This window comes from Ostrinia nubilalis, chromosome 24 (genome assembly GCF_963855985.1).
Source record: "Ostrinia nubilalis chromosome 24, ilOstNubi1.1, whole genome shotgun sequence".
Classification (NCBI taxonomy): domain Eukaryota; kingdom Metazoa; phylum Arthropoda; class Insecta; order Lepidoptera; family Crambidae; genus Ostrinia; species Ostrinia nubilalis.
In genome coordinates this window covers 7,543,211-7,560,847 of record NC_087111.1, presented here as the reverse complement: position 1 = coordinate 7,560,847, position 17,637 = coordinate 7,543,211, and the positions used below count along the sequence as shown (strand labels likewise).

The window sequence follows — 17,637 nt, the reverse complement described above, 5'->3', positions numbered from 1 at the left end:
CAAACATCATGAAGCTGGGCGACGGACTCTTCCTGCGATGCTGCGAGGATGTAAGACATTGTGGCTTCTATGTAGTTGTAATACGGTGCAATTTTGCAGCAATATGTATACTATGCTGACTATGTGTACGGGGTAGGAAAACAAACACTCTGGTTCTTTATGTAATTGTAATAGGTGATATTCTGCTACGATATTGTAGACAAGGCAAATATTATAAAGCTGGGAGATGCTTTTTCTGCAATGTTGCGAGGACGTTTGTGGCTTTTATGTAGTTGTAATAAATGCCATTTTTCAACAATTTCGATCGAGAGAGAAGAGCAGATGTAACGAGAGGTTCGTGAAGATTGTAGTCCACAAAATATCTGAGATAATTATGAGGAATATTGCTATGTAGGTATAATATGTCTGTCAGACATTGTCTAGTTTTTTTAATTTTATTTTTGATTTGAAAGCAGAATGTTCTAGCGTTTAGTTCTTTTAATGTTTTATAAAAAATTGGTTCATCCGTTTCAAGTTCATCAGCTCTTAATAACCCGCATTCTCTTCACAGATGGCCAAACTGTACCCGCGCATCCAATTCGAGAAGATGATCGTGGACAACTGCACGATGCAGATGGTGTCGAACCCCAACCAGTTCGACGTGATGGTGACGCCCAACCTGTACGGGAACATCGTGGACAACCTGGCCAGCGGGCTGGTGGGCGGCGCGGGCGTCGTGGCTGGGGCTTCGTATAGTGCCGAGTGCGCCGTGTTCGAACAGGTCAGGACTCCATTAGTACTTTCAGATACCAAAAGAATTGCTGCTTGAATGACGAGGACGACCTTGAACAGGTCAGGATACCATTAGTACTTTCAGATACCAAGATAGATACAGATACCTGCAGATGTAGGGTAGGACGAGGATGCAGGAAGACCAAAGAATTGCTGCTTGAATGACGAGGACGAGCTTGAATGACGAGAACAGCAGTAACTGGCAGCTGCTCTTGAAAGTCACTTTCAGAAAGCTAAGTCAAACTATCTAACTAGAAGAAGCGGCTTGGAGCTCCTCTCCATTTCAAGCGACAGTAGTTTCTCTCTCCCAAGATCAATTACTTTAGTAAAACAGTTCAGCAAATGGAAGACGGCTCGAAGGAATAAGGATCTAAGATAATAGGTGGCAGTAGCTGAATCAGAATGAGGTTAGGAGTTGCAACCTGCGTGCCCTAGAAGCTCAGCAAATGTAGTGTAGGACACTCCCTTGCTCGAAGGAATAATCTTAGAAGAATAGCTGTTAGTAGCTGCATGGAAGACGGCGTGGGAGCCAACCAGTTCGACGTGATGGTGACGCCCAACCTGTACGGCAACATCGTGGACAACCTGGCCAGCGGGCTGGTGGGCGGCGCGGGCGTCGTGGCTGGGGCTTCCTATAGTGCGGAGTGCGCCGTGTTCGAACAGGTAAGAAGTTAGAGCCCTAAGAAGCCAACCCTAGATGCCAGGACTTGGAATTGGAAGATATTCGCTCATCAGACATGAAACAACATCAGTTTCTCCTTCCGAGATTAATTAGTTTTAGCAGTCCAGCAAGTGTAACATAGGACGCCTCGAAGGACCAAAAATTTTAAGATAACAGCTGGCAGTAACTGGATCAGAATGAGAGGTAAGGACTTTCTAATAGTTTGAGGCAGCCCTAGATACTAGTGATCATCACGAAGGCATTTAATTTTCACGCATCAGACACCTTCCTCCCAACACTTCTACCCATTATCTAAATCTTGTGTAGGACGGCTCGAAGGACCAAAAATGAAAGAAGCGAGAGATAGTGTTAAAAACACCAGTTATGGTTATAGTCACGGTTAAAATAAGATGGTGCAACTCAGCCTAAGCAAGTCGTCTCTCTATTGCCGTTTTGCGTTGCTGCGACACACATTGCTGTATAAAGTGTCACTATTATAATGTGTCCATAATGTTTCTTTTTTACTATACCATGTCATATTTTTCTGTGTAAAGCCCAGTCTGTGAGCACGTAGAATTTTGTCCAATGACCCCAAGCTACCCATCCTTATCACTCGCGTGTAATTATATTGCTGCCGCGACTGTGTGATTACGCGCGAGTGATAAGGATGGGTAGCTTGGGGTCATTGGACAAAATTCTACGTGCTCGCGGACCAGACTATAGTACCTATGTACTTTTTTAATTCTACTATTGGAACTCTGTTTGTAATGCGTGTTCCTGTTATGCAAATAAACGTTTTATCTATCTGTCGGCAGGGCGCGCGCCACATCTTCTCCGGCGCTGTGGGCAAGAACATCGCCAACCCCACCGCCATGCTGCTGTGCTCCGCCAACATGCTGGCGCACGTCAACCTGCACTCCTACTCCAAGATGATGAAGAACGCCATCAACAAGTGAGTTCGTTCTTCGTTTCAGCCAAATGACGCCTGCTGCTGGACAAAGCGGCTTTTACCCGTGGTCCCCCCAACATGTCCCCAATTTATTTTAACCATGGTCCCACCGCACTAAGTGGCAAACATTGCTTGTCACCTAGCCTAGGTATCTATAATATTATAAAAAAATCTATAATTAATATAGAAAATAATTATAGGTAGGTACGGCACCATAATATCTTTATAATATCTTCACATCACACATTTGGGTTAAAGTCACTCATATCCTACTCGGCGTTTGATATTTCATCCTAGACATAGTAGGTGACATGCAATGTTTGCCACTTAGTGCGGTGGGACCATGGTTAAAATAAATTGGGGACATGTTGGGGGGACCACGGGTAAAAGCCGGGACAAAGACCTTCTCAAAGGAGTTCCACAACGACCGGTCCTACGCTGCCTGCATGTACTTCCTGCGACCTTCACCAGTACGGTTAGCACGAAAAACTTTCGAGTTCGAATCGTTTGCGTATTCGAATCGCCATGAAAAGATTATAGTAGGGAATTTAGTGCAAGAACCCCTCCACTTTGGTATAGAAGGCTCATTTTTGCACCAGTTGTTCTTTGGGTGCTCCTGAGTAGATTTCCGTCGGTAGACATCGGGAGCCCCCCCTGTGGAAGCAGGGGGAGGGGGGGCAAGTTTCCTTCTGCCGCGCTTCACTTTAAGGCCCATATCTTCAAAACTATGGGTATTAGGGCAAATGTGGTGTCATTTTCGGATAATTAAAGGATGGCGAATTCATTTCTAGAACAAACTTTTTGCCTTTTCATACAAAAAAATAGAAATATTGAGTAAAATTCACAAAAACCAAAAAGTATTTTTTTAAATAAACGTCGTTTACTTTTAAACCATTGGAGATAATCTAATAAAAAAAATATGTCCTGAAAGCTACATTTATCAGGATTATAAATATATGCCATTGTATGGTACTTTTTTCGAAAAAAGTAGGTGAAAAAAATGTTTTCTTCAGGACACAGCGGGCGAATTTTGATGCGCGTCGGAAAAAAATATTTATTTTATCCAAAAATTCATACTATTTGGTTCATAAGCAAGTAAAGATTATTATTTTAGAATTTATTTAGAGTTTCTGGCACATCATGCTACCATGATTTGTATTTTTTCTTCAATTAATTTTGAACTCAATGTGTTAGTCATAAGGTTGAAAATAGTTTAAATACATTTTATTATTGAAAATATCATAAGAAGAAAGCACTAAATAAAGAACTTGAATTTGTCTAAACGTCTAATGATTATTATTAGTATTTTAATTAACATTTTTATTTCTACATACTATTGTACCAGCGATTTAACGGAAAGGTAAGTGTGAGGAAAGTGAGGATTGATATTATCATAGTACGGGAGATTATTTTTAGCACAAAGGCTACGGCTGTGACCATTGTTGTTTTTTCAGACATCACCAGCTTCTGTACTACTTCTTGCACTAGCATCTCACCTTTTCCAGGCAAGCTTCGGCAGCTGGTCAATTGGTCCATGTAGGCTCCATGTTGCTATCGACTCTGGTCCACCCCCAACCAGTCGCGTAAAGGGAAGACTGAGTCGGTTACTTGCAACTGATCCTATACGCGAACCCTTTGATATACTGCCAGTAGCCAATGCTGATACAAAGCTGTCTGGGTTATCTTATGTATGGCCACACCTAAACGTAGTCCACAGCGACCCATTAGGATCTTTATTCTCCCTTTTTTATTCCCTATCATCCAAAAAAATCCTATCCATTATGTACGCGCCAGCATTAAAACCTCATGCAATTCAAACTCATGTCACACTATTCTATCACTCATTCTGACAGTCCTTTTCCTATCCTCTCCCTCCCACCTTCAGTCTCGCTCTCGCATCGCAACGCGCCGCTTCGCCTACCTATCTTGGCGTTAATACTAAATAAGTATCCAAAATAAACCAATTCAAATAAACACAAATCGCGCGCTAAACTCATCTCAATAAAAATTCAAGTGTTTGTGAAAGTGAAAGAAGAACCAAGCTTGGACCGTCCTGTGGAGTCTGCTCAATCGAAGGTATCCCATCCCATTCCTATCCCAATCTCCTACAACTCCTTTCTGGTCCTACCGAGCCGCATGGTTCATTTCCTATCCTTTACACTTACAGAAAATCACAACTACACATTTTCACGCATCCGTCATTTTGACAACTCTCTAGAAAATTCTAGAAAATTCGCTCGTTTGACACATTCTTTCTGGAAAGTTCGATTCGTTTGACATTTGACACATTCTAGAAATTACTATTCGCTCAAACGTCAACTCGTTGTTTGTAAACACGTGTATTTTTTAAATTCAATCTTTTAAAATTTTATTTCAATTCAATTTCAAATTCGCTTACATACGCTACGCATTTTATTTTCCTACTGGATTATAAATAAATACGCACAACTCAACTCATTTTTAACGCTAGCTCTCGTGCGTGTGTTTGCTCACCTACAATACAATGGAGGGAGTAAAACGCAAAATTAATTTGCTTGAAGCTAAAAAAGAAGCGCTTTTTCAGAGGGTTCAGGAACTATACGACCTCAGCCTAAAGGTCTCCGACCCTCAGATTGAACAAATTTTCATGTCTCGCATGCATTCGATTGAAAAAACAAGATCGGATTTTCTTGATACTATTGACGAACTTAATTTGTGTTATATGAAACATGATGAGGAACTCAAACCTACATTTGCCGCACTCAACTCGTTTGACGATTTGTACTGTAACATCCTTTCGGTGCAAAGCTCCATCGCACAACTAAAGGCCAACACAGAGCGTCGCAAACAGGATTTCGTAAAAAAATTACCGCCTTTAGAACTAGTCTCTTTCGACGGAGCCCCTTCCAAGTGGCCCGTTTTCTACCAAAATTTTAAAACGCTTATTCATGAGAACACTGGTTTGTCTCCAGGTGAAAAGGCTCAATACCTTATAGGAAAACTTTCCGGAAAAGCACTTACAATTTGCTCGGGTATTCCACCGACTGGTGAGAACTATTACATAATTTGGAACAACCTATTAGAAAAATACCAAGACATAAGAGTACAAGCCTCTATGTATTTGGAACAATTAATAAACTTCAAATCGCAATCTTTAGATGAATTTTTGGAACAGTATTGCTCAGCTGAAGCTGCCTTACGACGTTTACAGATTGATGACCTTTCCGATTTCATTTTGACTCATATTGCTCTCAGTAAATTAGACAAAGACACTCTAAATTTATTTGAACAATCCATTAAGCACGTAAAAATGCCTACGTTTAATGATCTCAAGACTTTTATAAAAGAACAGAATAAAATCCATGCTTTACGCTTATGTTTTACGCAGAATAAGCCGTACGTTAATAATAAAACGAATTTCGCATCGCAGTCTAAAAACTCGAAACCGACACAGTCGTTTGTTTCTAATACAGCTTCTGGAGTAAAACCCAATCAACATTACTTCCAATCTCAACCGAATTCGCAAGGCTCATACACTCCATCCGCTGTACGCAAGAATTGTCAACTTTGTAAGACGGAACCTGAACATGCCCTGTTCAAATGCAGTTATTTTCGCTCGAAAAATGCGCCAACTCGCTACTCTTTAGTGAAAAAATGTAACTTTTGCCTCAATTGTTTGGGCTTTCATAATGTTAAATATTGCAAATCTCAAAATCGTTGCTCAGTTTGCCAACGTAAACATCACACTCTTATTCATATAGATAACTTTAACGTGAATAGACCTATGACGTCACGACAGCTGACTTGCAGCGCGACGCTTTCGCCGACCGACGCGTCCATGTCCGCGCCCGGTCCGGTCACGCCGCCGTTGCAATCGATGCCAACCAACAATGTATCTCTCTCTGCAGTCACGCCGTCGATCGCTGATGAATCTAGTACCACGGTCTTATTACCCACCGCGTCAGTGTATACTTATGACAATAATAAGACGTGTCAAAAATTACGCGTGTTTCTAGACACAGGTTCGATGAGCAACTTTATCACAAATAAATGTTGTGCGCGACTGAACTTAAAAGTCAATCCGCTACCTACCACTATTAAGGGCATAGGTCAGTCTGAAAGTGTGTCGCTAGGATATGTATCTTTCACAATTGCCTCACGCTTTGATCCCAGGTGTAAATACACAATAAACGCACGCGTCATTGATACAATAACCGATTATTTACCTAATGTAAGGGTTGACATAACCCAGTTATCGCATTTACAAGGTCTTCCTATGGCTGATGACAGCTTCGATATCCCTGCTGAAATCGATTGTTTGTTAGGCAATGAGATATTCCCGCTTCTTTTAGGTAGTAATAAAATAACTTCACCGCAATCCTCTGTCATCGCCATCGAAACCACGCTCGGATATCTCGCTATGGGACGCGCTCAGTGCTACTCAGCTCATTCACGCAATGATAATAAAGCATTCTTTTGCAATGTAGACTCGCACTCATTAGAATCACTCACGCAACGCTTTTGGGAGCTTGAAAATGTACCTACTAAGAGACACATCAGCCCTGACGACGAAATATGTGAAAACATTTTCCAATCAACTCATTCTCGCGACGACTCTGGGACGTATACCGTTTCATTGCCATTTAAACTCGACCCATCAGAACTCGGCGATTCTTACTTTACTGCTAGGCGTCGCTTTTATAACTTAGAGAAAAGGTTAGACTCAACTCCGGGCTTACGCACTAACTATAATGAAAATATTCAAGACTGTATCGATCGCGGTTTTCTGTCAAAAGTCGAAAACGCATCGAATTCAGAGGAAAATACTCCAAATTATTATATACCTCATCATGCAGTATACCGACCAGATAAACTCACTTCAAAAACTCGAGTCGTTTTAGATGCAAGTTGTAAAACAACCTCTGGAAAGTCGTTAAATGATGTTCTTTACACTGGCCCAAACTTACAAAGTAATATTTTTGATCTTTTAATTAACTTACGCATTTTCTCAGTCGCTTTATCTGCTGATATTGAAAAGATGTATTTCTGTGTAAAGCTTGATCAAAATCACCACCCGTTTCAACGCATATTATTTCGATTTGATCCTGAATCACCGATTGATACTTATCAATACAATAGGGTTTCTTTTGGCGTTTCTAGCTCGCCTTACCTCGCTATGCGTGTCGTTCGCCAACTCGCTGAGGACGAGCGCGCGAATTATCCTATCGCCGCGTCTGAAGCTCAATCCTGTATGTATATGGACGATTATGTCTCATCGATGGACGGGTTAGAAAAAGCTGAACAATCTTACCATCAAATGGTTAAGATGTTCATGGCCGGGGGGTTTAAAATGGTTAAGTGGATCTCGAACAACCCTGAGCTTATAAATAAGATTCCCGATTCGCATAAAAATCCACAGCTCGTCGATTTTGACACTGACTCAGAAATTACGACAAAAATCATAGGCATGCAGTGGCAACCTAATGATGACGTTTTTCTTTACAAAATTAACTCTACTAACTCTGACCAATGCACAAAACGCACGATTCTTTCCGCAACCGCTAGATTATTCGACCCTTTGGGTTTGCTAGGCCCTGTGACAGCGTTTCTCAAACTCTTAATTCAAGAATGCTGGCAGCGCGAACTTGAATGGGATCAGCCAGTTCCAGACTCAATAAAAAATAAATGGAATCGGTTTGATAGTGAGATTAACTATTTATCGCAATTAAAAATATCTCGTCATATAGGAATCACCGCGGGTTGTCACGTCACTATCATGGGCTTCGCGGACGCCAGCGAAGTATGCTACGGAGCTGTAGTTTATGTGCGCGTGAGCTCTGATGCAGATTCACCCGGTGAAGTCTTTCTTATCGCATCCAAATCGCGCGTCGCGCCTTTAAAGAAAATATCTCTTGCGCGGCTTGAACTGTGCGCAGCGCTGCTCTTAACAAATCTTTTGTTACCGGTTCGCGATAGTATAGAGAATCGTTATCCTGTTAACTCAATTTACGCATTTTCAGACTCGACTGTCACTCTCACGTGGATACATTCTCCCGCGTACAAATTTCACACATTTGTTGCGAATAGAATTACTGAAATTAATTCGAAACTCAACGCCAAAATTTGGTATCATGTTAATGGAAATGAAAATCCTGCAGATGTAATATCGCGACCGGTAACTCCTAAAGCATTATTAAATCAATTAAATTGGTTTCACTCTCCTCAATGGACAGCTCAGCCAATCTCGCAATGGCCTATCGAGCCATTTCAAGTTTCATCTAACAGTGTTCGACTGGAAGAGAAAACTATCGCTCTTGTTTCAGAGACAAGCTCTCAATCGAACTCTCACCCTTTCGATCGATTAATTGATCGCATTTCCACGTACCCAAAATTATTACGCGCTACTGTGTACGTGTTACGCTTCGCAAAAATACTACGTTCAAACGGAGTGGTTACATCCTCTGATTTAGAACTCGCTGAACTCTATTTAGTACGCCATATACAGGCACTATTTTTTACTCAAGATATGCACGCAATTAAAAATAATAAACCCTTTAACAAATCGCTTCTCAAACTTAACCCTTTCATTGACTCTGATAATATACTTCGTGTCGGAGGTCGACTCACTCACTCTCAACTCAACTATGGACAAAGGCATCCAATCATTCTATCGCCTAAACATCGCTTCACTCAACTTTTAGTTGATTACTTTCATGTATGTAATTTACATACTGGTCCTTCACTTCTACTCAGTCTGCTTAGACAGAAATTTTGGATACTTTCCGCACGTAACTTAGTACGTCAAAGAGTGCATCAATGCAATATCTGTTTTCGTTTAAACCCTAAATCTACAAACCCTCTTATGGGCGACTTGCCATCATTTCGCGTTTCAGAAGCTAAAGCCTTTGTTTATACATCGGTCGATTATGCAGGTCCCTTCTTTATTACTCACATTCGCCGCAGAGGTGTTAAAAGCCAGAAGGCTTATATTTGTTTATTTTGCTGTCTTACAACTAAGGCTCTACACATAGAGTTAGTTTCAGACTTAAGCTCTGATCTATTTCTCGCCGCTTTTCGTCGATTCATTTGTAGAAGAGGCCCCGTTTCCATGATATATAGCGACGGAGGTACTAACTTCATTGGCGCTAAACGCAAGCTTGACGAAATTTACGCTCTTTTGGAATCTGACTCTCACAAAAATTATTTAAGTTCACATTTGGCTGAACAACGCATTAAGTTTCTTCATAGTCCACCATATGGTCCGCACTTTAACGGCATCACAGAGATAAATGTTCGTTATGTAAAAACGCATCTTTATAAAGTTATTGGTCTTCAAGTGTTAACATACGAAGAGTTCAACACTGTACTTGTACAAATAGAAGGCTTATTGAATAGTCGACCATTGTGTGTTCTTAGCTCTGACCCATCTGATATATCCGCTCTCACTCCCAATCACTTTCTCAATATAACTCCACTGAAATTCTTACCAGTAGAGAATGTCTCTGATATTTCTGACAATCGGTTAACGCGTTATCAGTTAGTCAATAAATTAGTGCAAAGCTTTTGGCGTCGCTGGAGTCAGGAGTATTTAACTTCTCTACAACGCCGTGAAAAGTGGAATACGGTGACCAAACCGATAGATGTGGGCTCTGTTGTTGTTATAAAAGATGACAATGCGCATCCTCTTTGTTGGCCATTGGGTGTGGTTGTGGAAGTATATCCCGGAAAGGACAAAATCATTCGCACCTTAAAGATTCGCACTGCAACCGGTACTTATGTTCGGCCTGTAGTTAGAGTTTGTCCTCTTCCTTTACAGTAACTCAAATAATGTTCTTAACTTTATTTTAACCTTAACTTTAATTTAACTCAACTTTAACGCTCATTTAACTCAAATTTAACTCGTTTAGTTCTCTCTAACGCATGCTTTTTTGCGTTTTTAACTTTATTTTTTTTTTTACAAACGCTACTCAATCTAGAGGAAGACCTCTAGGCCGGGGGAGTTGTACGCGCCAGCATTAAAACCTCATGCAATTCAAACTCATGTCACACTATTCTATCACTCATTCTGACAGTCCTTTTCCTATCCTCTCCCTCCCACCTTCAGTCTCGCTCTCGCATCGCAACGCGCCGCTTCGCCTACCTATCTTGGCGTTAATACTAAATAAGTATCCAAAATAAACCAATTCAAATAAACACAAATCGCGCGCTAAACTCATCTCAATAAAAATTCAAGTGTTTGTGAAAGTGAAAGAAGAACCAAGCTTGGACCGTCCTGTGGAGTCTGCTCAATCGAAGGTATCCCATCCCATTCCTATCCCAATCTCCTACACATTAGTTAGGTGAATTAAGCGTCTGAGTGAAAGCCACCTAATAGTCTTCTGATGCCGGATATGCTGACCCAAGCAGACCCATCCTTACAGTATTAAGTGTTTCATGGATCCCACATGTATTCCACATGCTCGAGAGCTTCTGTTGTTAGGCCCATTTTGTGGGACATGTGGTTCGTTTCATAATGCCGAGTTTGCCCTACCTGTAATTGCTTGGGCTTACGTTTGATAAGTTTTCTCCATGACCCTGTATTTCCCTTTAGGAATGATTTGGAGAGGCTTATATCGTTGGAGTTTTCCCATTCAGCCCTGTGCTTCTTGGATATGGCCATAAGGTACATATGCTTTTAAATAAAGGTACTATCAGTTCTGACCCAATAGGTATCGTCTCTGACCCTTCTAGACTGTCGGCTCTCTCATTGCATTCGATCCTTGTATGTCCAGGTATCCCACATCAGGGACACTTTGTCATGCCTTCAGAGTTTGTTCATCTTTAAGACTGCATCTAGAATAATTCTAGACTCAACCTTTACTGAGGCGATGGCTTTGTTTGAGTGCTGCCTGGGCTGTGGCCCAGGATGTAAATATTGCGTTTTTACACCCCTGTTTTTAGTGCACACATAATAAATTATAGCGTAGAATTCAGCTTGAAATACTGTAGCAAACCTCCTTAAACGTTCACTGTGTTCGTAGTGTTTACAGTAGACTCCCGGTCCCGTTCCCAAGGCCAGGCCATCTTGGCTTGGAGCTGTCAGTAAAACAGATTAGGCTGTATTGTTTTAGATCAAGTACCTCCTACTATTACTACATGCTTGACTATGAACGAGTGCTGTAAGTGCCCACCAACCTAGGCAGTTTTGTATCAGTATATCAAGGGCAGTAATTATGTCCTTATGATTTTTTAAGTTATTTAAAATTTAGTTGGTTCAAGGGGTTCCCGTATAGGGTCAGTTGCAAGCAACCGACTCAGGCTTCCCTTTACCTGACTGGGTGGACCAGAATCGATAGCAACATGGAGCCTACATGGACCGATTGAGGTGAGATGCTAGTGCAAGAAGTAGTACAGAAGCTGATGATGTCTGAAAAAACAACTATAATGGTCACAGCCGTAGCCTTTGTGCTAAAAATAATCTCCCGTACTATGATAATATCAATCCTCACTTTCCTCACACTTACCTTTCCGTTAAATCACTGGTACAATAGTATCCCAACTATATAATATATATAATATTATAAATGCGAAAGTAACTCTGTCTGTCTGTCAGTCTGTTACGCTTTCCCGCTTAAACCTCGCAACCGATTTTGATGAAATTTGGCATAGAGATAGTTTGAGTCCCGGGAAAGAACATAGGATAGTTTTTATCCCGGTTTTTGAAACAGGGACGCGCGCGATAAAGTTTTTCTGTGACAGACAAAATTCCACGCGGGCGAAGCCGCGGGCGGAAAGCTAGTGTAGAAATAAAAATGTTAATTAAAATACTAATAATCATTAGACGTTTAGACAAATTCAAGTTCTTTATTTAGTGCTTTCTTCTTATGATATTTTCAATAATAAAATGTATTTAAACTATTTTCAACCTTATGACTAACACATTGAGTTCAAAATTAATTGAAGAAAAAATACAAATCATGGTAGCATGATGTGCCAGAAACTCTAAATAAATTCTAAAATAATAATCTTTACTTGCTTATGAACCAAATAGTATGAATTTTTGGATAAAATAAATATTTTTTTCCGACGCGCATCAAAATTCGCCCGCTGTGTCCTGAAGAAAACATTTTTTTCACCTACTTTTTTCGAAAAAAGTACCATACAATGGCATATATTTATAATCCTGATAAATGTAGCTTTCAGGACATATTTTTTTTATTAGATTATCTCCAATGGTTTAAAAGTAAACGACGTTAATTTAAAAAATACTTTTTGGTTTTTGTGAATTTTACTCAATATTTCTATTTTTTTGTATGAAAAGGCAAAAAGTTTGTTCTAGAAATGAATTCGCCATCCTTTAATTATCCGAAAATGACACCACACTTGCCCTAATACCCATAGTTTTAAAGATATGGGCCTTAAAGTGAAGCGCGGCAGAAGGAAACTTGCCCCCCCTCCCCCTGCTTCCACAGGGGGGGCTCCCGATGTCTACCGACGGAAATCTACTCAGGAGCACCCAAAGAACAACTGGTGCAAAAATGAGCCTTCTATACCAAAGTGGAGGGGTCTCCATACAAATCATTGCACTAAATTCCCTACTATTAGTACGAAAACTACCACAGCGCCTTTGTGAACTTGTCGTAAAGTGAACTTAGTATGAGAAATGGTTGCATGAAACTTATTTTGAGAATCAAAATTGTCACATTATCGTTTAATTCCAAGTTTGTCGAATACGCAAACGATTCGAAGACGAAAGTTTTTCATGCTAGAGGTACATACCGATCGTCGATCGGTCAAAAAATGAATGTCAGACCTTAATCAGACTGCAGTGACGCGTGTGCATTGACAGAGTAAATACAAATGAGTAGGTCATCTTCATAGAAACGCATCGAGCGCGGTTTGTATGTGAGCGTGCCAATACAATTGAGAATGTTACTAGGTATGCAAAATCACTTGAAACCTATGTTACAGTTAAGCTTTTACATTTACAAATACATTGGTTTTTATTTCATTCAAAAATACCCAGTAGTTATGATTTTATAGGCATTCAAAGTTCGCTTAAATATTGAGTCCCGCCGACGGTCACGTGACCCCGTGTGACGTACATTCACAGCGTCCGCTCACTAGAAAACGGATATAAACATAATTAAATAATTTTTTTTTGTAAATACAAACTTATTATACATATTAACACCCAGACCCATCACAGAAATTAAAATTGAACCAAACCCAAACTTGATGCGATTGTGTCGTTTTATTGCGAATTACCTTCCAGCTCCATCATTAGACCCCGATTACTATATAGAATTAAAATACTCATCAATACAAAACGAACGAGCCCAAACTCGATGCATTTAAGTCGTTTTATTATAGAGTTCCTATGGCCACCTTCCAGCTCCATCATCAGATCAGCTCCATGTCATCATAATATTGCATGGTCATCCAAATCACATGTGTTTGCGAAATTTCAGCTTAATCGGTTGCCTGGAAGTGGGTCTTAATTCAGTTTGCAAGATTCCACCCATACAAATATGAGCCAGTCGTTGTAATATGACGTCACGCGCATAAAATGGCTGGCCGGCCGCCGTCCGCACTTTTAAAATTCGATATCTTGGAAACTAATTGACGTATCGAAATAATTCTTTCACGTGTATTTTTTATTTTTAACAGAGAATACAGAAAGCTAAAAAACAAAATTAGTGAACATTCTTCATTCGGCGCAACACCCCGCTAATCCACGCTAAATTTTGTCAGTGTGTGCGTACGCGCCGCATACGTATTGGCGCGCTCACATACAAACCGCGCTCAATGCGTTTCTATGAAGATGACCTACTCATTTGTATTTACTCTGGCATTGATCTTGGCGTTTGCGTGTTTACAATGCCAAACGTACTTCGAGCGGGTGAATCATTAGTTCGGGGGCGTAATGAGAGTTAACGTCAAAAGAATTCGATATCGACTGAGTTAAAAAATATGGAGATTTTAGTTCTTAGAAGTTTCCGTTAGGGGCGCTGTACGAAACTATGAAGTCACACAATAAAACAAAAGATAATCCTTTCTGACCCGTGGAACACCAAAGTGGTACACCTAGGTGTTCCATGGTTTAAGATAATGTTTGTCTATTACGTCCCACTACATGGCACATGCTCTTCCCAACTGGTCTTTTTACAAGATGCCTTGTCTAAAACGAATTCTTTACCAGTGTAGATAATGCTAATGTGTTTTTTCCAGGGTTCTCATGGACGGCAAAGTGAGGACAAAGGATCTGGGCGGCCAGAACACCACCAAGGACTTCACAAACGCCGTTATCCACAGCCTCGACCACTAAACACAGAACTGACACTAGTGTTGCGTGCGTATAATTACCGATATCGATATCCTTGAAAAAGTAGACGTTATATCGAGTCAACAGTACAAAATAATTCAAATGTAATATCGATATTTATGTTGAAGACAGCATTTGCATAGCCAATGTAGAACGTAAGTTTCAATTAGATAATACTCATGCTATCTTCCATGTAGAATATCGATAATTCTAACAAGTGACAATACTTTACTACTTTTAAAACTTAACGCAACATTTAACCAACGGTAGCTCGTAAGAATATTTATTTTAATCTAATTTTGTCTTAGATCTGTCAATGAATTTAAAATGCAAAAATCAGTTTTAATTTCGCAGTATTTTTTTTAAATTAAGTAGAAAATCGACATTGTTACCAAATGTAAATACAATAAAACAATTTTAAAGTTGCTTACTGTTTTATTGGTTGCTTTATCCACCGATACCGTCGCGACTTGGTTGAACGTACACCACTATTGATATGAGGGGAGACTGACACTGGATACTGCTTTAGTTACATGACTTCGGTTGTTTTGTTCTTTGTCTTCGTAAGGACGGTTGACTCGGCGTTGTTGTGGGATCAGTCGTAAGCGCCGGGTTGCGGTATAACTCTCGGAACTGCTAGCTTCTTCACTCTGTCTGATATCACGTACTTTAGGGCGCCCCTTGGAACCTGATGAAGAATATTTTTTATTAGAATATAACTAAAAGAAGGTGCATTACTTTATCAAATTGTTAGCTCGCAGTCTAATGTTATAAGTACAGGATTACCGATATATCGATATCGATACAAAAAATCTGTAAGGTATCACTAAAATTTGTCATTAGGAATAATATGAATAAAATCTTAGAGTAGGCGCACACCGTTGATTTTTAGTTGGCCGCTAGTTGTGCCCGATTTTAATTTGTATGAAGAATCGGCCAAATCGAATCGGCGTAGTGTGCGCACTCCCATACATGCTAAACTATCGGCCGACGAAAAATCAACGGTGTGCGCCTACTCTTAAACTTACTTTGATAGGATCTCTGTACCAAGCTTCCTGCGAGAGCCGTTTGTAGATCTTGAAGTCTGGCCGGTAGCATATCTGGTTGATCCTCGGTAGTAACTGGTCTAGAGGTTTGATGTTGCCTCTCTGTAAAAGCAATATAAATGGTTTGCCATTATAGGTACATTATACGTAATAAATTCATAAACCTAATCTGCACTCGACGAAGAATTTAAAAAAAATCCTTGATGTCAGACTAAAATATGAGCCATTATAGGCGTGGCCAAACAGACCAGGGTCGGCGTCAGGTCTTTAAATAAGAGGGGTCCTGCGAGATACGTTTGAGAATATACATGAGCTCTTTAGTAATTAACTTCTTCGCTTGTACAGCTGTATCCACAACCAAAAGGCCAACACAAGGATCAGCTTTTAGGCCCGGTTTCCATCAAAGCGGAGAGGAGAGGATGTGTTTGAATAAGCAACCGGATCTCGTTATTTCCACATCACTTTTCCGCTCATTCGGAAATCTTTATAGTTTTCAAACACCTTTGCGCTCTTCGCATTAATGGAAACCGGGCCTTATGCGACGCGTGCGTAGTGAAGTTCGGTCTTCTGTGTTGCGTAGACGTTACAAGAATGCCTACGTCAGAGAATGGCTTTTGTAACAGGTTTGTCTTACCTTTATAGGCGGGGGTTTGAATATCTCCTCTCTTCTAGGCCCGGCGATCTGCCCGATGTAATCCATGTGCTTCTTCCATTCGCTCTCGGTCCAGCCTCGCTTCTTCTTAACCTCCTTCGTGTCCTGCTTCTTCAGATCTAACACGCAGTTGGCGAGCTTGGAGTAGCATGTCACGTTGGCCGCCTCGATCATGCGGTCGATGCGCTCCATACGCTCTTGGCTGAATCGGTGCTTGTACATCTTTTTGATGATTAGGAAGCGGCTGGAATTTGAGGGTAGTTAATTTAGTAGATGCGATATTATGATTACTTAGAATAAGAATTAAAGCTGGGCGACCACTGAAAATTAGATAAAGTTCATGGGTTCAATTCCAAAAAAAAAAATCTTGCTAATCCCCGTTGACGGAGATTGTCAACGGGGATTATCCATCAACGGAGATTAGTGGAATAAGCCTACCATGCAGCTTGCGATCTCAACATAGTTTGATACCTATTGTGTATCTCAATCTCAGTAGTATGATAGTATTAGTTTACATATTTATTCCATCAAACCCCAACCCAAGCAGTCGTATTTAACCGCATAACAATTGATTTATCTATTGAGTCTCGCGGTGCTTGAAGGGCTACGGTATGTGTAATCAATCACACGATTGCCAATTTCCTTATTATCGCGCGCGTGCTAGTCTAACTATAGTCTATCTATCGAAGTGAGATCAGACTTACCGAATATAAGGCCATGCGGCGTCATTGACCCTGTCTGACAGTTGCGCGTTTATAGCAGACTTCCGTATCCCTCTTGGCGTGAGAGCAGGCATGCCCTCACCCGTATCGATGATGTACTTCCTTGGTACACTCAGGATATTCAGCCTCCTGGATATTTTGTAAGGGAAGGTGCTCGTTGGCAGATCGAATTTCGGCTTGCCCATGGTAGCTAGCTATTCAGAGAGTTATATGGTGGTAGGGGGAATGTCCGGGTGTTACATTTTATATTTTTGTGTTTATTTCAATTTGGTGTCCATTTTCGTGCGCTCTCGACGGCGGTGTTGATTGACAGGTGTCTGAATTTCGAAGTGTGGGTTTTACTTTTTTGTTTCTTGGAAAGGTTGTATTGTAATATTGAAAAAGTATTTCCTTGCAAACTTTTGTCTGTGACTCTGTATGATGTGAGAAATGGGTGCCTTGTGTACTTTTACGGACGGATCAAGTTTATTTTGTAACCTATTATTTACTTACACCGTTTGCTACAGCTTTCACGAGCTCGTGAAGCACTTTTCAGGATCAGTAAACAGTTTTT

General features: G+C 40.5%; 2 protein-coding genes across 2 annotated transcripts in view; one reads left to right on the top strand and one right to left on the bottom strand.

The window, feature by feature from the left end:
• Positions 1–15,090, top strand: part of LOC135083754 (isocitrate dehydrogenase [NAD] subunit beta, mitochondrial) — a 28,957-nt gene extending 13,867 nt beyond the window's left edge. Inside the window, exons 7-9 of the mRNA XM_063978495.1 lie at positions 551–760; positions 2,248–2,384; positions 14,571–15,090. Coding sequence (XP_063834565.1) covers positions 551–760; positions 2,248–2,384; positions 14,571–14,667 — 444 coding nt within the window. The 3' untranslated portion in view covers positions 14,668–15,090. The remainder of the gene's footprint in view (positions 1–550; positions 761–2,247; positions 2,385–14,570) is intronic.
• On the bottom strand, positions 15,080–17,416 carry LOC135083744 (uncharacterized). The gene is made up of 4 exons (XM_063978483.1): positions 17,067–17,416; positions 16,345–16,606; positions 15,693–15,812; positions 15,080–15,352 (listed from the first exon to the last, which is right to left on the bottom strand). Exons 1-4 carry the CDS (start codon positions 17,267–17,269, stop codon positions 15,260–15,262), a joined length of 678 nt encoding a protein of 225 aa, XP_063834553.1. The 5' UTR covers positions 17,270–17,416; the 3' UTR covers positions 15,080–15,259.
• Between the last annotated feature and the right edge of the window lie 221 nt (positions 17,417–17,637).